Genomic DNA, 18832 nt, shown 5'->3' with positions numbered 1-18832 from the left:
CAAGGACTCTGGTCGAGGCCTGTCTCGGCAGGCTGATCACGGGCGCGAGGAGATCATGGCCCGCTCGCCTCGCCTCGCGTCTGTGTTCGATTCCGTCGGATTCAAGGTCGCTGCGGAAGACTCCAGACCGTGGCGGTCAGGTGTACTTTGAACCTGAACAATTCGCTCCTATGCAAGGTATCGTTCGTACGTCATGTGAGCGCCCTCGTACCCAAGTAGCTAGACAGAAAAGCCGCCGTCTGAATAACAAGGCCGAAAGTCCATTGCGCTCCGCGATTCTCGACTGACTCAATGTGCCACGCGCGCGCCAGTGCAAACATTCAGTATCAGATGAGGGGGTATACTGATGAATCACAATGAGACTTTATGGATCGTCTGTGCATGATGAAGGAGAAAATTCCCGGTCAAGCGCGATGATCAGCAAGGCGGGTTCCGAGACTACGGTCGATTGGGGACCCGCGACTGGGCCTTGTATGCGGGGTCACTTGCACATCGCGACAGGTTGATCCCTGACATAGGACCCGAGAAGAGCAGGATTAACAAGGGGTTGGCGAGCCACACAATCCGAACCCGAACCACATGTCTACGCGTCCGAGGATGAATCCGTAGCAGGTCAGTCGGCTACAAGAGTCATCGCGCATGCTATTCGGCCCACGTTGATTGCTCGAATGCAATCCAAACTCATCACCTTTCTCAAGCGATACTGCCAACATGATGGCGAAACGAGATCCGTGCAATAGGTTTAACGCGATGATCCGAGTTTCAAGCTCCAATCTTACGACCGGACCGAAAGCGGCAACCAACAACGCAAGGTTTCAGGCTCTTGCGACCAACGGACTGTCGCAGGCGCTGTAACCTGGACAACGATGCGCTCAGTTTCCGGTGCAGGGGAGGGGCAAACCGCAAATCTTCACCCTGAGAACCGCGACAACGCGACAATGAACAGGTCAGAGAGTAAAGACGAGCGGAGAAAGGAAGACGCCATGGATGACTCGTGGTCTGCGCCATATGCCATCTACACCTTAGGCAGAGTAGTCCGGAACTTGATATGGTGGATGATCCTTCGGCCAGCGATGTTGGTGGCATATGTTCACGTAGAAGGGTGCAAGCGTCAATGGACTATTGATTGACAACGTCGAGTCATGAAGATGAAACAACATGAGCGATAACGGGGAATCGATAGATGGGCCGCAAGCGAAGGCCATATCGACAACAAATTCAAGACGGGAAGGTTCCTGTCGGATTGAGTGCGGTACAGCAGTGACCCTATCAAGTGGCAATCGAACAATTTCGAGCGAGGGGGTCTTCAAATGCTCGAGAGACAGATAACTAAAGCCTGGGGCGATCACGTCGCGGCATCGAGACCGAGAGCGCTCTTCGAACTGACCGACACGTTCTTGGGTCTGTCGAGAAGTTATTGTGCTCGATGCTTCGCAAAGACTACCCGGCAGCGTTCCACCTCAGCTCGCTCATCGGATTCCGTCGAAGTCTGCGAAAAGCCACCGCCTGTACGCTTTCGCGGTAAAGCAGTGCTGGGATGGATGTCGTGTTCAATAAACAGCGATGAGATGGCAATACCCAAAGCCTTGCTCGTATTGCACCATTCGGATGTGGCTTTGTCTCCGAAGTTGGCAAGCGCTCGCAAGCCTCTGGTCCTTATCCGTTCGTATGATAGCACATGTGGGGCTTCTTCGACCTGGCTCAGCAATGCGATCAATCGCGAGACACAGGCTCTGCAGGAAAACGGATGCTCGGCAACAGCGATATAAGCCGATGAAGCGCCAAATCGAGTCTTGCTTTTTTGGATCATAATCATCTCGGCTTTAGATCAAACTTGGCGGAATACTAGCGGATCCTCGCCGAGTCTGGTACCCTAGACGACTGGCCATAATTCAGTGCACGCCCTGGCGGAACAATGCTTTGTAACGTCAAGCCAGCGTAAACATGCTCTTTGGGATCCCATGCGCTTGGTATCGACCTTCTCGTTCGCAGCCACTGAGCCTTCTCAGACGACCAACTTTCTTATTACAGCTGCACAGACTTTGTGGGGATTGACCGAAAGCGTTGTATGCTTGTGAGGTCACCGTGTCGGCCGCATATGGTCACACGGGAGGGATCCAGGTTTCGTCTCTGCAGCCAATAGTGAAAACCTCTATTCAAAGTTCGTAAATGCAGTACAGGGACGTGAACCCGTGTAGCCTCTACCAACTGAGCTAAGAGGGAGCCGATGTGTGTGCGATGTCTTTGTGAAATACACCATGTTATTTGAGTGTATTCTGTTGATATTAGTTGTCAATGATCGATGGATTGGAAACTGTTGATATCAGTTGTCAATGATCGATCGATTGGAAACTGTTGATGTCTAGTGTATGCCATGTCATCTATAACAGTCATAGTTGGTGATATCATGCATGGTAATCGATCATGCACCTCTCTATCTCGTACTGATTGATCACTACAGACCGATCGTAGCCATCCCCCGCATCCCTACCGTGCCCCCTTGTTCAGCCCAGACCTCCATCTGCCTCTCACGAGCCTCCGAACCCTCCCGAGCATCCTCCGACACCTCAGGAGCCGGCAAATATCGACCATAAAACGTGATCGGGTTGCCGTCAGCGTACATCGGACTAACAGCTCGGTACTCGTAGTGCCGTAGCGCCGCCGCGCCCTTCTTTGGATCCACACGCTGGCTGTCGCTCCGATCCAAATTTTCCTCGATCCACCTCCCCACGCACTCCATCAACAACAACGCCGTCAACGGCCCATGGACGACGATATTCGGATGACCCTCTACCTCCCTCGTCCAGATGGGATCGTAATGAATCTTATGCCCGTTGAACGTCAACGCGGAGAAACGGAACAAGTGAGAGGGCGTTGGGGTGTAGGTGAATCTGAATTGGAAGGTCCGGTCTGGGTTGGGCTGGGAAGGTGGAGGTGGTGACGAAGAAGAAGATGATGGAGGAGGTCGGGCTTCCGCTGTTATCGATGATGTGGATGGTGGTACAGCTCGTGCCCGTGCATTGAAATCCGTCTTCGAATTCGAATCCGCCTTTTCAACGGGCCGTCGGAAAACATGCACCCTCTTCTCGTTCACCAAGCCCTCTCTGGAATCTTCCCGCTTATAAACCTTTTCCTGATGTACGAACACCAAATCCTTCTTCGGCTTGTACTCGATCTTGCTTATCCGGGTAGTCTCCACCGAAGTATCCCCGATCGACAGGGGTTTTTGCGAGGTGGAGGTGGAGTGGGGGAAGGAGAACGAGCCTGATGCCCACATTCGGCGGGTGTAGGGTGGTGGGGCGTTGAACGACTAAAAATACGAGGTATCTCGTCAACCATGAGCAACCATGCCATCATACGACTTGGGGGAAGCCTCCGAGTATGAGACTCACTCTACTCGTCCCGTCCTCTCCCAAATCCTGTACGGACCCCATATCCCAATGATAACACAGCGTCCACCCTTTCCCCAGCTCTTCCCCCATCTCCGGCCGTCTTCCACCTTTTTCTCCAAATGCCTCTTCATGTCCGGAGCGGGTGGGAAGAGTCGCATGAATAGCTTGCGCACGGGACAAGTCGACGAGATCCTTGTTGATCCTGGGCGGAGCGGAGGTCAATGTGTCCATCCATTCTCGAACCGAAAGCGGAAGCGCTGAGAGGTCTGGTTGAGAAGAGTACGATCTTCGGGACAAGGTGCGTAGCCTCGATATGGGTCGTAATAGGTGTCGGGGTGCTAGGCAAGACATCCCGGACTAGTTTTGACCGTAGGGAGATACTCTGCGAGTGTTCGTGTTGCGAATCGCTATGAGTGGAGTGATTTACAGCTTACAGTCAGCTGCGACCAGCAGTTGCAAGTCGCTCATGCAAGTGACATCGACCATACCATCGAGGTCGACATCGGCGTTCACGAGGGTAGAGTGATTGCCGAACTGAATATCTCATAATTCATTACCCGAACCAAGTCCGAGTCACGTGATCTCATGACGTGTTCAGAGCATTCCATTCCAATCATCCCGCACCTTGTCGATAACGAAGTGTATCTGTCGGTCCAAGCAACACCCAGGAAATCAACTCATCCACATCCTATCGACAACATCGAACTATCCAACTCTGATCTGTAACACTATACCTTACCATGCACTTGGACGACCTCCACGCCCTCTTAGGATCCTCGCCTTCTTCCCCACGTATCGCCGAATTCCTGACCACCCTCTCCTCTTCCTCATCTTCATCCTCATCTTCATCCTCATCGACTTCAACACCTCCTCCTCCTCTTGAGCCGGAGATCAAGACCTTCCCAGGTACCGTCTACCACAACTACTACGACCTTGGTATCTCTTTATGTTACATCCCCGTCAAGAGGACGGGCAAGGGCAAGGTCGATCCGAAGGGGAATAATAATGAGGAAGAGGGGTTCAAGTTGGACGAGATCGATATTTATAATAGCAACGAGGACACAAGCTCAGGGTTGGCTTCAGGATCAATAATACCTGGGGCGCGAGCGGGAGCGGGAACAGGAGCGGGAGCGGGAAATACAACGGGTCTCCGAGGCAAGGCTGCAAGGGTACCTAAACCGACGTTCAAGACGTTCAAGGGCCTGCCTATCGAATTTCCCCTAATTGCTGCCGAGGACAACAAGAACGCTACTGGGTCTGGTTCTACCGAACGGACGGGAAATGCTTCTACATCATCATCAGCGCCACAGCCGACATCGTCCTCATCAACCCAACCACCCTCCACCCCCACGTCCCACCCCTTCCTCTCCCTGAACTCTGGAACGACCGGCCGCACACTCGTCCAAACGCTCGGCGAACCCACCAGAAAGGGCGGAGGTTCCGGGATCGGTCCGTTCATGCAAGGGGTCTACCTCGAATGGTCCCCGTTGGGCGTGCAGGTGGATTTGCAAGCTGGGAAAGATAGTAAAAGCCAAGAAGGTGGGGTTTGGGAGCGGGCGGCGGGGTGGGGGTGGGTCTGTTTGAAGGTCTTTGAGAAGGGTGGGTGAGGTGAGGTGGCTTGGTGTAAAGTTGGAGGGCTGGAGCGGGAGCTGGAGGGATGAGCATTGGAGGGTGGTCGTGTTGAAAAGGTCGGGTCGATGGATATTGAATTATGATCCGAGTGATTCGTGGTATTAACTCATTCTTGATGGCGATAATGGATGATCGCATGGTGATGGTACAAGTCCGTCTATCCATTTCGTCCCTGCGAAGTTCGTAAGGCTGGGTGGAAAAGCAATAACAACGGGTTGAAAATCCATGTCTGTCCGGTCAGAAAAGTCTTTGATATGACAGCGTAGATGAAAATCCTGCTCACTTTCGTTATTCTTGATTATTGTGGTGCTCGTCAATTCGTCGATTCATCATCATTGGTCCTCTCCGCAGCGTATTCTATCCCCCAGATACCATTCAAGCGTCTCTGATCTGCCCACGAGCAAAGATCATATCACGTCCATCCGTATCCCTCCCCTCCCGTTCATCTCAAGCTGAACCCCATCCCCATCCTCAGCCTCGATCCTCAGCACGTCCTTGCCCCGGAACATGACCATCCCCATCTCCCTGCCCCCGAAATACCCCCTAGAGACCGGCGCACCCCTCTTCCTCTCCAGCTCGGGGGAGAGGAACTCTTCCGCGTTGCTGAGGATGATGTTCTGTTGACGGTCCACGCAGATGAATTGGCCGATGAACGTTCTGCTGTCGGCGAGTTTGATCCGGAGGGTTTTGTTTAGGAGGTTTTGCAAGAACGCGGATGAGGTCGAGGTTGAAGGGGAGGTTGAGGTCGAGTTCGGGTTCGAGGTTAGAGGGTCCATGATGCGTGCGTTCTGCACAACTAGGATGTGTCTTTTTGAGGATTACCGGATCACTCTGATTACCGATAAAGCTGACGAGCTGATGGATTAGGTACCGTGGCCTGTAGCTTGGCTTGCAGCAAAGCGGCTGTCGATCGTTACAAGAATGGTGGATGGTCAACAAGGTCGACCCTCCCTCCCTCAGGTGTGATAACGTAAACGTCCCTTTGCGGAAGCAAACATCGTCGTCGTCGATCAAGGTCGAGGTCAGGTCGATCGACTCCTTGGGTTGGGTTGAGAGGGGGAACCTACATCAGGATCATCTCAAACAGATCAAAAGCAATCTACAAGGTCATTCAATGTCAGGTATGTGCCCTCGCCAATCAAGTTCAACCCCGAACGAATTGCGACGGCTGACACAGAACGATCCGCCTTGGTTCGATCGGGGGAAAGAACAGCTATGACCATATCGTAAACAAACCCTGCGTTCGTTCCTCAAACCAGCTAGAATACTCGTAGGATGTCGAGCCAAGAGAGCGATCTGTACCCGGACGAAGGGGACGATCTCGTCATGGCCTTCCTCGAGCAGGAAGCTGAAGTCGAAGCTCAATGTCAAGGTCAGGATCAAGCGAAGCGGGGATCGCAATCAGGAAAGACAATGAAACGAGCGAGGACGAGGAGCGCTTCTCCTGAGCCGGACATGATCAACCCGCACACTATGGGTCTCAAAGTCGAGGGCAAGGTGGATACAGAGGCTCCCGACAGTAGATCGAAGAAAAGGAGAATGGAGAGATCTCCTTCGATCGAAGTACTCGAGGTCAGGACAACAAGCACGAGCACGAGAAAGAGCAAAGCACAAATCAAGGAAAAGGAAAAGAAACCAACTATCAAGCGAGAACAACCCCCACCCTCTTCCTCTCACCCATCCTCATCTTCCTCCTCTTCCGCGCCGATCATCATACTCGAACCCCCCATAGCTTGGCCTCCGGGCAAGATGACCTCTGCGGAGGGTATCAAACAAGCTCATACGGTGCACCGAAAGTACCTGGCCGCGTCTTCGTCTTCGGGTCCTTCTCCTTCAAGTGTCGTTTCTTCTTCTTCTTGTTTGGCCGCCGTCCCAACCGGGATGAAGAAGAGCATGGGGGATCCTAGTTCTACTTGGATCTCGAGGACGAGAACGCAGATCAAGCATGAACAACCGCCTCAATCCCAAAATTATCAATACCAGCCGACGATGGTCAAGATACATCCTTCAATGACAGGCGAATCGAGCCAGACGACCCTGACCCCCCAGCTGGACGAATTCGACGAGGACGAGAACAACCCTTCAGCCATCCATAAGCCTTTGAACAGATCCAAATCGAAGTCCAAGGTGAAAAAGGAAGAACAAGAAGAAGATTTCGTCGTCACCAGGGATTCGAAAGGAAACCTAACAGAAAAGGCTCGAAGAGCGCTGGATAAGAAGCTGTTGGAGAGTTTGGGGAGGGAGGAGAATGCGATTACGAATTCCGACTTGTATTCCCGGTGAGTCTTCGTCCTCGGTCATGCGATTTTGATTGTGGTTGTGATCCTCGTTACCCTTCCTTTCTGTCGGGGATGTAACGCTGATCATCGTAATAACTCCCCCCACCCCCGCTTTCTAGGACGCAACACATCATCTCGGCTGCCTCGGGCCACCAAGTCTCTAACCGCGGAGGAGCCAAGTACAGCATCTCGGGCAAAGATTATAATACGTCGAGAAACCAGAAGTTGAAACAACAGTTTACCGCTGCCGTCGTCAAGCCTGGGGATGATACTGGAGCGGGAAGTGAAAATGCGGTTGGAGCGGATTCGGGAGGAAAGGCGGTCAAGGAGACATTTGTCGTGCAGAGTAGGATCTTTGGTATGTCGCTTTGTCTGGTTGACGCTGGTATCGCTGGGCTGTAGTAGAAAAAAGCTCATCCCCCGATTGTGTTTGGGTTGTAGATGGGTTGACGATGTGGTTGAACGGGTATAGTGGGAATAAGATTACGGATATGGAGCTCAAGAAGCTCATCGCTGTGCATGGCGGGACCATCAGGTGAGCCGACCGGGACTGCTATCCGCTTCCAGGAGGGTGTTCGAATTTGGTGCATCTGTCTGACGACGGATGACGGCGACATTGTAGCATGAACGAAGGATCCAGGATCACGCACGTCCTGGTATCCGAACGGATCTCGGGGACAAAGGCGGAAAAGTTCTTGAAGGGAGCGACCAAGGCGTATACGAAGAATGGCAAGAAAAAGGTCGTCTTGGTCGACTGTGAGTCGGGGAGGAGCTATTGTTGTTTTGCCTTTTTTGGGTACAATTCATTTTTGGTACACTATGCTGACGCCATGTATGGGAAACGTTTCGCAGGGGTACTCGATTCGGTCAAACAAGGCAGGAGACTGGGTGAATCGGCTTACAATGTGATCGAGAACGAAGTCAGTGCCGTAGTCCAGCGGTAGCGACTAGCCGGGACCAGTGCCACTGATCGATCACTGTACTGACCGTGTCTTTGGTCGTTGTTTCCAGTCCCAGCCAACAATCGTTTCCAAGTTCGGCTTCAGCTCTGCCTCGCCATCGAGGAAGAGGTCGGATGGCGACATGAAGCGGATCACGCCAGTCTCTAACGTCAAGCACGTCGAAATTGTCAACTTCGACGACAATGGCGATGAATGATGGGATGATTGTCGGCCCCACCGGGATCACAGGGTATCGGCGAGGCTGCGACGCTCGGACAATTCTCTTGCAAAGGCGTATATGCCCGAAGAATATCTCCTTTGTTCCGTTCAACGATCAATGACCAGGAACACGGGATGTATATCGTTTCAGATACCGCTTGCGCACACATGGGCGCAACCATCGGTCTTGCGCGACCTTGATTTGTTCTTGATGACGATAGGGAGAACTGGCTGCGGAAAATCAAGATAGGTGACGGCCGCCGTGAAAGACGGAGGCCGTCAACAGCGTCATCATACAGGTACTCGTTTACAGGAACTATCTGCATTCATTTTATAACGTTATCGATAGTCCGATAACCGGTTATTCAGGAATCCGGACTGCGTTCTGGTATTTATAGGCAGAATCGAAGGACCGCATGGTCACTTTGCGAGGTCCGTGTCGGTCCTTTGGACGTCATCGAGTGCGACAGAGTGATCTGCGATGTCGGTCGGCCAATTCTTTCGCGCCCATGCGGTAGTTGTTCGACCCGTTGGTCTTGGCGTGTCAGGCACGCTCGTTCTTTGGATTCGACTAAGTTAGCTCCTGCGCGATATCTGAAGCCGATTGCGACCGACTTCGAGTGTGCAGGCGCACGCCACCTTCCGGATGTCGCGATAGACCTGATTGATAGCGACATCGGACGAAACCGTCCGAGGCAGTAATCCTCAGACTTGAGGTCTGGTTGTGTGACGAGCTCCTACCGGGGCGCCCTCGGGAACGATCGATAACACCAGCTCCAATGCTATGCAGCTGATGCTATATATGCAGGGGGACACACGAGTCTCCAAGAGGCAACTGACGTCGAGAAAAGCCGTTTCAGAGCAAGCCTCGTGATTGTTTCAACCGACTACGAGCAATCTTACCATGGCAGCGCTCAGCAACGATGCGAAAGGCGACCTACCTGTCGCCATTCAACCTTATACTACCCCATTCGAGGACACCTTGATGGAGGAGAAGAAGGATTTCACCAAGGAGGAGATCGTTCCGGTAGTAAGTTCGGAGCGCACCTGATGGATCTCATAAGACACAGCTGATTTCTTTCTGTTTGACAGTCTCCGAATGAACTCGGTTATCTCGACGATACTCCTGGAGGTTTACTCTCGCGCACGACGCCCCAAGACCTTGAAGAGGCGGAAGAATATGCTAAGACATTGACCTTGGAGGAAGTCAGGACGGTGAGTGTTTCGAACCTTGGTCAACAGACGATGCCCCTATTGACCTCTATGTATCAACAGATCTTGACGGATGCTCTCAAGGTACACGAACACGATCCTGGGTTCCCACTCCTGGTCATTCGACAAGCGCAAAAGTTCCTCTACGACGAAGAAGCGCAGGAGGATGCGGAAGCCTACGAGACCTTGACGCGCTTGATGTTCATCGAAGCTGCCTTGATCGTCAACCATAGCCCCTATGCGGAGGTCAGAGCTGTCGTCCCGAACAAGGATGACCCGGCGATGCCTTCGTCGACCATCAGGGCTTGGACTATTTCTATGCTCTTCGTGGCCGCCGGAGCCGTCATCAACCAGCTCTTCTCGGTTCGACAACCCTCGATTACGGTCGCAAGTAACGTGGCTCAGCTTCTGTCCTGTAGGTTCAATTCCAATATCGCCTAGATATAGTGTCGCTGATTTAGTCTTGCGAGGGCAGTTCCATTGGGGAAATTGTGGGAAAGATGGGTTCCTGACTGGCGCTTCAGGTTCTTTGGCACGGAAATGTCGCTCAACCCTGGTCCATTCAACCGGAAGGAACACATGTTAATCACCATTGGGGCGAATGTAGGGTTCTCTACCCCTTATACGTGCGTCGAGACGTTCCCATGCAAGTTGCATCCAAGCGCTGAAACATCCTTCCTCAGCGACAACATCATATGGTCTCAGGCCCTCCCTCAATACTACAACCAAGCGTATGCCAAGCAATTCTCCTATCAGATCCTAGTAGGTCTCGGAACAAACGTGAGTCCTATGTCTCTCAATTTTTGTTTTGGCCACACGCGCGCCTTTTCGAGGCCTGCTCTCCTTGCCATGAATACCTGCGTCAGTTCGCCCGCTGACTGCTCTGTCTTTTCTCAGTTCGTGGGCTACGGGATGGCTGGATTGACTAGGAGGTTCTTGGTCTACCCGTCCTATGCCGTCTGGCCGACCTCGCTCGTCACCATTGCGCGTGAGTCCGCCGTGCGCGCGCCAAGTCGACGTCTCATTCGAATTCATTCGTCCTTCATTCTGCGAAACTAGTGAACGAGGCGTTGCACTCGGGAACCGAGAACACGACGACTAGAGGTCCTTTCAACACCTTGTTCAAAGCCTCTCGAATGAGAGCATTCGTGCTCTTCTTTTCGGGCATGTTCGTTTACTTCTTCCTGCCCAACTACATGTTTACTGCCCTGTCCGCTTTCAACTTTATGTCCTGGATCGCCCCGACGAATTCCGTTTACAACAATATTACAGGTAGGGTCGCGCCCACATGGAACGCGCGCCCTAGCAAATCACTAACAAACGTGTTCCGTCTGGGCTCGACCCTCACTGTACAGGATTTTCTAACGGACTAGGTCTGTCCCCCTGGCCTACTTTCGACTGGAACATCGGTGCGTGAAGGGTGTTTCGCCGGAAGAAAGCGCGATCGCGATCACTGATCTTATCGGTTTTTTCCTCAAAAGTGACGTTTATGGGCGATCCTTTGGTCTTGCCGGCATTCAACATCATCAACTCTTGCGTGGGGATGCTATGCACCATGTTCATGATCCTCGCCATTTATTACAGGTACGTCCGCGCCCGGACGGAACGCGCGCCTAGCAAATCGCTAACAAAATGTTCCGTCTACGTGCAAACATCACTGACAGCAACGCATATCATACCAGCTATCTTCCAATCAACAGCAATCGCACCTTTGACCGTTACGGAGGGCTATACAACGTCTCCAGGGCTATCGACTCGCAGGGTCACTTTGCCAAGCAGGAATACATGGACTATTCTCAAGCGTACATGGCGGCCGGAAACGTCACGGTCTACTTTTGGTTCTTTGCAATCTACTCTGCCGTGGTTTCGTACGCCTTCCTCTACCACCGGCACGAGATTGCCATGGGCTTCAGCAATGTGTTCAGGAGGAAGAAGGCTCTCGGCTACAAAGACGTTCACAACAAGTTGATGCAAGCCTATCCCGAGGTCTCTGAATGGGTATACTTGGGGGTCCTCTGTGTGGCGGCAGGTTGTGGTATCGCCGGCATCGCCGCTTGGGAAACGTACACTACCCCAGCGGTCGTCATCTACGGAATCATCCTATGCGCGGTCGCTGTGGTTCCTGTTGGTATCATCGCGTCGATTACTGGACTCGAAGTGGTGAGTGTTCTGGACGGCCGAAGTCGATCGAATTGCTTATAGATGATAAAAAATGCCCCACAGACTCTCAACGTCATTGCGGAATTTATTGGAGGAGCTTGGGTCGCCGGGAATGCCCTCGCGATGAATTACTTCAAGTCGGTGAGTGGATCGTTCAGCAAGGTTGAAGAGCTCTCGTGTTCATCTGCGTTCAACAAATTCCAGTTTGGATACGTGACGTGCGCCCATGCATTAGCTGTGAGTGGCTTTGAACGCTTTGCATTTGGCTTTGGGGGCGGTGGGAGAGGGCACGGGTCATCGACGTCGTAGTCGTTGTCTTCGGCGTCGCGCTTACGTCCTCTCGTCGGAAGAAAACGCCATCGCGGTCACTAACCATATAACCATCCGTTTCCCCAGTTCTCCAAGGATCTCAAGTTGGCGCACTACGTGAAGATCAACCCAAGGCACACGTTCTGCATGCAAATTGCAGCCACACTCGTTTCGACCTTTGTCTGCACCGCCATCCTGAACTTCCAGATCGGTCTCAAGGATGTTTGCACCCCGGATGCGCCATTTCGGTTCACTTGCCCTGGAATCAACACTTTCTTCACGGCGGTGAGTACATGTTATCCGGGGAATCTCTGCCGACCAATTCTCAAGCTTCGTTTCATCCATAGGCCGTTTTCTGGGGAACCCTTGGCCCCCACAAGATGTTCGGACCCGGCGGACAATACACTGAGCTGCTCATTGGCTTCCCTGTCGGCTTCGTCATTCCCATCATCTTTTATTTCGCCATGAAACGGTTCCCAAGACAGAGTTGGCTCCGCCAGGTCCACCCTATTCCGCTCATCGCCGGAGGTATCGCATGGGCCCCATACAACCTGGCTTATACCCTACCCGCGCTACCTTGGTCGATCCTGTCGATGGTATACCTCAAGAAACGATACCTCCCTCTTTGGTCCAAGTACAACTACACCATCTCGGCCGCCCTCTCCTCGGCTATCGCCTTGTCGGGTGTCTTAATCTTCTTCGCGCTGCAGTTCCCCGGCGCCGAGTTCCCGGAATGGTGGGGCAATGCCGCTGATACCGGATGCGAGGCAAAGGCTTGCAGGAGGTTTACGGTCGACCCGAAGTTGGGATTCGGACCTGCTCCTGGCGAGTTCCCCGGTTGAGCGTTCGAGCGGGCCGAGTGGAGGTATAAGATCACGTTTTGCTGGAAGATCGTGGACAGACCAGAAATTAGATTCGGAAAGATTATTGTATATCGGTGCAATGCGCTATATCGGTGCAATGCGCTATCAAGTCTGATTGACGTGGTTATGGTTATTATTATATTTTTGAGCGAGTATCTCGGATCGGTGTCCACAGGCGATCTTGGACAAGGGTTCTGATGCATCGCACCCCGCGTATACGTTCATCAATCTACGCAACTTCACACCGCGATCAAAGAGCCGCGATCGCGAATCACACCTTCTTCACACGTAGAAAAAGGCTGATACCCTTACGCAGTCGCCTTTGCGCTGAGAAGAATGAACACGTCCGTATCTAGCTTGCATATCCATGCGTTATACTCCATTTGTACAAGATGATGCTCAACGTAACCATGCTATCAACCCCATGCATCCCGCGCCCAACAAGATCCCCGCCGTCCCAACGACCGCTGTCTCGATCTTTCGATGATCCAAATGTAGTAAGTAGTCGCTGGACCGAGGAGAGACTCGAGCGACCTGTTCGGAGATGGTATAGACGAACGATCTTGGTACGATACCGGCTGTTTCCGGTACGTCAAGAGCCAGGTTTGCTTCGCGGAGGTTCTGGCCTGGGGCCTCAGTCTCGACAATTTCCGTGTCTGCAAGCTGGGCTGCTGGAATAGCCAACGCTTCGCTCATCTGTCCTCCGTCACCTGTCGACAAGGCCGCCAGAGCCGTATGCACCCCATGCAACATCTCTTTGACAGCGCCCATCTCGTGTTCCACCTTGCCCTCGACCGTTTCCATCATCCCCTTGACCCTCTCCTCCAGCCCTTTCACCAGTCTCCTGCGTTTCCACGGTTCGACGACGGCGATCGCTCCCAAAAAGACCACCAGGTTCACGACGAGCACGATCAAGCTCCCATACGTGCTCACGCTCCGGATCTTGTCGCTCCAGACCTGTTCCTCGTGGTACCGATGCAAGATCGATTTCATCAACCCATCAAAAGCCTTTTCCACATCCGCCTCGGCTTGGACCAGAGCGGTCTTGGTCGTCTGCACACTGGCGTTGGAAAGGTGGTCGGCCCGGACGAGCGAGGTGAACTTGATCACGTCCGAATCGCTCCAAGCGTGTTTACGCTCGAGCAGCGAGTTGACTTCTCGTTGAGATTCCGTCCGGGTGTTGACGGCTTCATCGTAGGCCAGCTTGGCTTCCCGCGCTATCGTCCTCAGCCTCGAAATATCGTCCTCTATCAGGTCAAACAAGCAGCAGAAGCATAAGCCAAGACACTAGATCGCTCGTTGAGAGGAAACACTTTCTCGTGCTCACCTCGTTCCGTAACCTCCCGCTTCAACCTCTCAACTTCATTATACCCCGTCAACTCATTAACCCGTCCTCCCAACAACCCAAACTGCACCCTCGCCTCCTGTTCCAAAGCTTTAGCCCGCTCAGAAGCTCTCTGTCGCAAGACTTCTGTCCGGACAGACAAGGTCTTGCGCAGAGCATCGGCTTCCGTTCGAAGGGTCTTGATATGGTCGTTCAGACGGGCTTGGAGTTTTTCGGCTTGCGGGCGAGTGAGACCAGCAGTGGAAGAGGATGAGGATGAGGATGAGGTGGCGTTTGAAGTGGGACTTGTAGGTAATGGCCTTATGAGCAGCGGTGCCGAGCCGGAGCTTGTTGTCAAATTCGATGTTGACGTTGTGGACGGGCCGGAAGTACCCTCTTCCTTTCCTGTACCATCTTGTCCAATCTTGCCGCCCATCCCCGTATCTACTCCAGGTCCTACCACGCCCTCCAACCTCTTCTCCTCTTTCCGATCTACCATCCCATCCCACTCTTTCCAAGCCTCGAAATCCTCGACCTTCCTCTCCCTCTTCTTCTTCTTCTTCTTCTCTTCCAGCTTGGCATCCCCTACATCATCCGGGTCGACTCCGTACTCCCTGAGAATCCGCTGTACGTCCTCGTCATGTTTGTCCAGAGTATCAGGTTGAGCTCTTCGTTCAGGAGTATTGCTGAACATCCGAACACGGTCGAAGTCAAGAGCATTACGATGCCGATATTGGGTCGTCGGAAGCCATGCCGACGGAAGGTCCCTCTTTCGGGAGATGCTCCGTATTGTTACGGATTTGAACATGTTGATGTGGTCCTAATCACTCTAGATCCAGCTCGAATGCGCTTCTTGATGATAATATCGAATGGAGAGCAAAGAATAGAGTGCTTCTAGGCTGGTCTGGTGTATGAGGCGTCCGTACTAAGACGTTTGCGATATCATAACGACAAGATCATTAAAGAGGCGCTACCGGACCGAGCATACCTCGTGAACTCACCCCGATTGAAACCTTACTCGAGAATTCTACCGAGACAGGCAACTGGCACGCTGGCACCTTCTGCTAGCTCTATCCTGAATATGCTGTGTCCGATTTGAGAGCAGAATCGACGACATGAAGTCACTGACGATTACACAAATGCTAGGAGGTCGGACTTGACCGGAACCAAATCCGGAAGCAACTAAACTGCACACGCAATTTAGTTTGGAAGAGCTCTCTACTAAGTCTTGACCGACGACATCGAGGTCTGCTTGATAGATCTACAACGCTGTCCACCGATCGATATAGTTTATCTGGATCTAGAGAATTCAGGCTGTCGTTTGAGCCAAAGCGGGACGCTCTAGGTATTCCCGATCGGTAGAAAAGGCGAGACATATCGCAACGAGGTGAATTGTCCGCTCGATGTGGGTATGTTCTCCGATCGACTGACCATCCGACTCTATCCTTACAGCTCATATAAGTCGGAAGGCAAGGAACTAGGCTATCATCCCATCCATAAAGAGACCTTCGACCCCACCGGTTCAAACGACACCAACGAGGATTGTTGGATCTCGGACACGTCGCCAACCACGAGGTTTCCTAGAACTCTGAGAATCCCTTCGGAGTAGCAAACACCACTGAGAGACCTGCCGGAACATCAAGGTTACACCCTTAGAGAAGGAGATATCAATTGGAGGATTGGATCTGTAAAGTCCGACATCGAAGCTGAATTGTAACAGGTCAGTCTGCGAGACCATACCAGTACAGTATCAGAATGATCCGTCGCTGATCTATCGCGTCTTCATTGACATTTCTGTCGCAGCACCTGGAAGTACCAGAACAGTGTCTTCACCAAATCATATCATAAAACCACTTCCAACATGCATGTAAGCCCCCCAAAGTCAACTCAAACCCTTCAAACGCAACCGCGATAGCTCAAAGCCTAACCAAAACATAGATCGCCGTAGAAGGTTGTTCTCACGGATGTCTGAACGATATCTACGCGACGGTCCAAAAAGCAGAACGAGAGAAGGGGATCAAGGTAGATCTTCTGCTCTTGTGCGGTGATTTCCAGGTGAGCCAGGGTTTCGCCTCCATAACCATAGCCGTGATTGCATCCGTACTGTTTACCCGAGTCTCAGCTGACCCTATGACCTCGATCATCTCGTCCACCCGATCCGAAACAGGCTCTCCGGAACTCGCACGACTACGACTCGATCGCCATAAGCCCGAAATACCGGTCTCTGGGTTCCTTCCACGAATACTATTCTGGGAAACGGGTGGCGCCTTGTTTGACGATTGTCATTGGGGGGAATCATGAGTGTATGAGTTATATGTGGGAGCTGTGAGTCCATCGTATCCTCTCCTCTTCTTCTCTTCCTCGTGCTAGAGTTTTTCTGCTACGCAACGCATAACTGACAGGATCTGTGAAAACGACGATTTGGCAGGTACCACGGCGGATGGCTCGCACCCAACATCTATTACCTCGGACACGCCGGTAGCGTGATCGTCAACGGTATCCGGATCTCCGGAGCCTCTGGGATTTACAAGTCGCATGATTATCATAAAGGTCAGTGTCCTTTCCTTAGAATTCGGTCGAGGTTCGAGCAAGGTGCATTCGCCGGAAGAAATGATTCCCGGCAGAAAACCTGCCATCTGCCGGGAAGTCGTTTGAAGTTGCAGAGTTTCGACAAAGTCGCCGTGACCTTCTCCGATCGACCTCTGGTTTCCACCTGAGCTGACGTTGCGTCTATTTTCCTCTTCTTGCAGGTCATTTCGAGAAAGTCCCATACGACCGCTCGACCGTCCGATCGGCTTATCATACCCGGAAATACGACATCCATCGATTGTCCCAGTTGACACCCCGGCCCGGATCGGCATCAGGTTCTAGCGTAGATAAAGGCGAGGATAAAGAAACGGAGAAGGTGGACATCTTTTTGAGCCATGATTGGCCAGTGGGGATCACCCGATTCGGGGATGAAAAGGGGTTATTAAGGAGGAAGACGTTCTTTACAGAAGAAGTGAGTTTCCTCTCGTCATAGGGAATGAAAAGATCGATACTGACCGAATTATTGTCTTGTTATACCTCACCTTATGCTGCAGGTCCGCACGAATACGCTCGGATCGCCTCCCCTTCTCCAGCTCTTGCAAACCCTACACCCGTCTTACTGGTTCTCCGCCCATCTTCACGTCAAATTCTCCGCCGTCATCCCTCTAGAAAAGTTACGAGAGCTCGAGCGGATCATGCTGAACGATCGACAGCCTAGTGGATCGCAACGACAAAACCAGGTTCAAAATCAGTCGACTCCGAACAAAGCTAGTAATCCGGACGAGATAGTCATGGACGACATGGACAGCGATGACGATCAGGCGGATGAACCGGTTCCCAAGACGAACAACCCGGATGAGATAGTCATGGCGGACATGGACGACTCGGACGAGGAGGAGGAAGACTCGCCCACTAAAGCATCGGAAGTCGTTGAAGCTACGCCGCTCGAGAGCGTAGATCGTATCGAATCGGATCCCACTACGAAAAATACGGAAATACCTCTCAAGGCGGATGACGAAGGGATAAAGGAGGCTTTAGAAGAGACCAGGTGAGTTGTCTACTGGACAGCAGCGAAAAACTAGCGCGTCTGCAAGCATGCTAAAGGGGTTCATTTCTGAACTGCAGCCCGGCCTTGATCGACGATCAGGTCACATCGGAAAGAACAGACGCAGCTGGGAACATCGAAACAAAATTCCTCGCTCTGGACAAGTGTGGTCCGCATAAACAGTTCATCCAGGTCAGTTGCAATCGTGCAATCTTGCTTGCCCAGGCAATGACCGCTGGCGGTTGCTGATTTCTTTCCCGATTCGACTTCCACCAGTTCATGGAAGTTCCCACACCCGAGTCCGATTCCCCGCCTCGCCTACAATTCGATCCCGAATGGCTCGCCATCACCCGAGCGTTCCATCCGTGGTTGAGCTTGACGCCGAATCAACGCCCGCTCCCATCGCACGAAGAAGGCAGGAAGTTGATCGAGGCGGCACGAACATGGATCGAAGAGAACGTCGTCAAGAGGGAGATGCCAACAAACGTGGGCATACCTGCAATCGAAGCAGTCGCGCCGATCACGCAGGGGGTAGAGGAGCAGGGAGGCGACGGGATGGTGCAGAAGCAGGAATATCAGGACGAGTCGGTCGCACCGGGAGTCAAACCGTTCGGACCGCTCGACGTCGAGGGTGTACAAGTCTTTCAACCAACGGCTCCTGCCGAATTCTGCGGTCCCGCCTTTCCTGGTAAGCACTTCTTTCTCATAGCGAGGGGACGGTCAGGCTGACCAATTCTCCCTTGCATCAGGTCAATGGTTCACGAACAGGCAGACGGAAGAGTTGTGCAAGCTGCTTGGCGTTCCGAACCGTATCAATCCCTTGCCTACCGGTGTATAAGCTAGCTCGAACATAACATGTGATGACGTGCCCTTGATCACCGGTGTAGAGATTGCCTCGAACTCGTTTGACAAGTTGATTAAGAGCAC

The 18832-nt window shown here is 52.5% G+C and overlaps 8 protein-coding genes across 8 annotated transcripts; 5 read left to right on the top strand and 3 right to left on the bottom strand.

The window, feature by feature from the left end:
* Window positions 1–55: 55 nt before the first annotated feature.
* On the top strand, window positions 56–1130 carry HD553DRAFT_326578 (uncharacterized protein; the record flags this gene model as incomplete). Its single annotated transcript, XM_046181717.1, has 4 exons — window positions 56–135; window positions 178–195; window positions 391–589; window positions 768–1130. 4 exons carry the CDS (start codon window positions 56–58, stop codon window positions 1128–1130), a joined length of 660 nt encoding a protein of 219 aa, XP_046033384.1.
* Window positions 1131–2177: 1047 nt separating this feature from the next.
* HD553DRAFT_337344 (uncharacterized protein) lies at window positions 2178–3876 on the bottom strand. The gene is made up of 2 exons (XM_046182277.1): window positions 3393–3876; window positions 2178–3310 (listed from the first exon to the last, which is right to left on the bottom strand). The coding sequence occupies exons 1-2, from the start codon at window positions 3741–3743 to the stop codon at window positions 2456–2458; spliced, it is 1206 nt and encodes a 401-aa protein (XP_046033383.1). The 5' UTR covers window positions 3744–3876; the 3' UTR covers window positions 2178–2455.
* Window positions 3877–4064: 188 nt separating this feature from the next.
* Window positions 4065–5298, top strand: HD553DRAFT_318756 (uncharacterized protein). The gene has a single exon (XM_046180931.1). It carries the CDS (start codon window positions 4133–4135, stop codon window positions 4997–4999), a length of 867 nt encoding a protein of 288 aa, XP_046033382.1. The 5' UTR covers window positions 4065–4132; the 3' UTR covers window positions 5000–5298.
* HD553DRAFT_135264 (uncharacterized protein) lies at window positions 5169–5910 on the bottom strand. Its single transcript, XM_046176622.1, has 2 exons — window positions 5308–5910; window positions 5169–5213 (listed from the first exon to the last, which is right to left on the bottom strand). The coding sequence occupies exon 1, from the start codon at window positions 5798–5800 to the stop codon at window positions 5432–5434; it is 369 nt and encodes a 122-aa protein (XP_046033381.1). The 5' UTR covers window positions 5801–5910; the 3' UTR covers window positions 5169–5213; window positions 5308–5431.
* A 185-nt stretch (window positions 5911–6095) lies between these two features.
* HD553DRAFT_135138 (uncharacterized protein) lies at window positions 6096–8340 on the top strand. Its single transcript, XM_046176620.1, has 5 exons — window positions 6096–6145; window positions 6238–7303; window positions 7423–7661; window positions 7745–7838; window positions 7926–8340. The coding sequence occupies exons 2-5, from the start codon at window positions 6300–6302 to the stop codon at window positions 8245–8247; spliced, it is 1659 nt and encodes a 552-aa protein (XP_046033380.1). The 5' UTR covers window positions 6096–6145; window positions 6238–6299; the 3' UTR covers window positions 8248–8340.
* A 738-nt stretch (window positions 8341–9078) lies between these two features.
* HD553DRAFT_135140 (OPT oligopeptide transporter protein-domain-containing protein) lies at window positions 9079–13095 on the top strand. Its single transcript, XM_046176621.1, has 14 exons — window positions 9079–9493; window positions 9556–9678; window positions 9739–10090; window positions 10151–10301; window positions 10359–10455; window positions 10573–10663; window positions 10735–10947; window positions 11031–11084; window positions 11157–11259; window positions 11340–11835; window positions 11899–11976; window positions 12040–12072; window positions 12232–12429; window positions 12492–13095. The coding sequence occupies exons 1-14, from the start codon at window positions 9368–9370 to the stop codon at window positions 12984–12986; spliced, it is 2610 nt and encodes an 869-aa protein (XP_046033379.1). The 5' UTR covers window positions 9079–9367; the 3' UTR covers window positions 12987–13095.
* Window positions 13096–13343: 248 nt separating this feature from the next.
* HD553DRAFT_289204 (Mdm33 family-domain-containing protein) lies at window positions 13344–15407 on the bottom strand. Its single transcript, XM_046178316.1, has 3 exons — window positions 15333–15407; window positions 14335–15256; window positions 13344–14254 (listed from the first exon to the last, which is right to left on the bottom strand). The coding sequence occupies exons 2-3, from the start codon at window positions 15137–15139 to the stop codon at window positions 13407–13409; spliced, it is 1653 nt and encodes a 550-aa protein (XP_046033378.1). The 5' UTR covers window positions 15140–15256; window positions 15333–15407; the 3' UTR covers window positions 13344–13406.
* A 534-nt stretch (window positions 15408–15941) lies between these two features.
* Window positions 15942–18776, top strand: HD553DRAFT_135128 (putative RNA lariat debranching enzyme). The gene is made up of 10 exons (XM_046176619.1): window positions 15942–16051; window positions 16135–16198; window positions 16270–16386; window positions 16499–16656; window positions 16760–16881; window positions 17082–17332; window positions 17415–17908; window positions 17986–18097; window positions 18182–18593; window positions 18655–18776. The coding sequence occupies exons 2-10, from the start codon at window positions 16193–16195 to the stop codon at window positions 18741–18743; spliced, it is 1761 nt and encodes a 586-aa protein (XP_046033377.1). The 5' UTR covers window positions 15942–16051; window positions 16135–16192; the 3' UTR covers window positions 18744–18776.
* Window positions 18777–18832: the final 56 nt, after the last annotated feature.

This window comes from Filobasidium floriforme (genome assembly GCF_021052385.1).
Source record: "Filobasidium floriforme strain CBS 6241 chromosome Unknown HD553scaffold_25, whole genome shotgun sequence".
NCBI lineage: Eukaryota > Fungi > Basidiomycota > Tremellomycetes > Filobasidiales > Filobasidiaceae > Filobasidium > Filobasidium floriforme.
Note: the sequence above shows the minus strand (reverse complement) of the source record. Positions and strands in the feature narration are given on the sequence as shown.

Excerpts from the sequence above, each read along its gene's own strand:
- HD553DRAFT_289204 (XM_046178316.1), bottom strand. The coding sequence starts at position 15,139 with ATGTTCAAATCCGTAACAATACGGAGCATCTCCCGAAAGAGGGACCTT. Across the intron at positions 14,255-14,334 it reads GCGGGAGGTTACGGAACGAG|AGGACGATATTTCGAGGCTG; the intron begins GTGAGCACGAGA and ends TTGACCTGATAG.
- HD553DRAFT_337344 (XM_046182277.1), bottom strand. The coding sequence starts at position 3,743 with ATGTCTTGCCTAGCACCCCGACACCTATTACGACCCATATCGAGGCTA. Across the intron at positions 3,311-3,392 it reads GAGAGGACGGGACGAGTAGA|TCGTTCAACGCCCCACCACC; the intron begins GTGAGTCTCATA and ends TCGTATTTTTAG.
- HD553DRAFT_135140 (XM_046176621.1), top strand. The coding sequence starts at position 9,368 with ATGGCAGCGCTCAGCAACGATGCGAAAGGCGACCTACCTGTCGCCATT. Across the intron at positions 10,302-10,358 it reads GGGTTCTCTACCCCTTATAC|CGACAACATCATATGGTCTC; the intron begins GTGCGTCGAGAC and ends ATCCTTCCTCAG. Across the intron at positions 10,948-11,030 it reads CGTTTACAACAATATTACAG|GATTTTCTAACGGACTAGGT; the intron begins GTAGGGTCGCGC and ends CTCACTGTACAG.
- HD553DRAFT_318756 (XM_046180931.1), top strand. The coding sequence starts at position 4,133 with ATGCACTTGGACGACCTCCACGCCCTCTTAGGATCCTCGCCTTCTTCC.
- HD553DRAFT_135264 (XM_046176622.1), bottom strand. The coding sequence starts at position 5,800 with ATGGACCCTCTAACCTCGAACCCGAACTCGACCTCAACCTCCCCTTCA.
- HD553DRAFT_135128 (XM_046176619.1), top strand. Across the intron at positions 16,657-16,759 it reads ATGAGTTATATGTGGGAGCT|GTACCACGGCGGATGGCTCG; the intron begins GTGAGTCCATCG and ends ACGATTTGGCAG. Across the intron at positions 17,333-17,414 it reads AGACGTTCTTTACAGAAGAA|GTCCGCACGAATACGCTCGG; the intron begins GTGAGTTTCCTC and ends CTTATGCTGCAG.
- HD553DRAFT_135138 (XM_046176620.1), top strand. The coding sequence starts at position 6,300 with ATGTCGAGCCAAGAGAGCGATCTGTACCCGGACGAAGGGGACGATCTC. Across the intron at positions 7,662-7,744 it reads CGTGCAGAGTAGGATCTTTG|ATGGGTTGACGATGTGGTTG; the intron begins GTATGTCGCTTT and ends TTTGGGTTGTAG. Across the intron at positions 7,839-7,925 it reads GTGCATGGCGGGACCATCAG|CATGAACGAAGGATCCAGGA; the intron begins GTGAGCCGACCG and ends GCGACATTGTAG.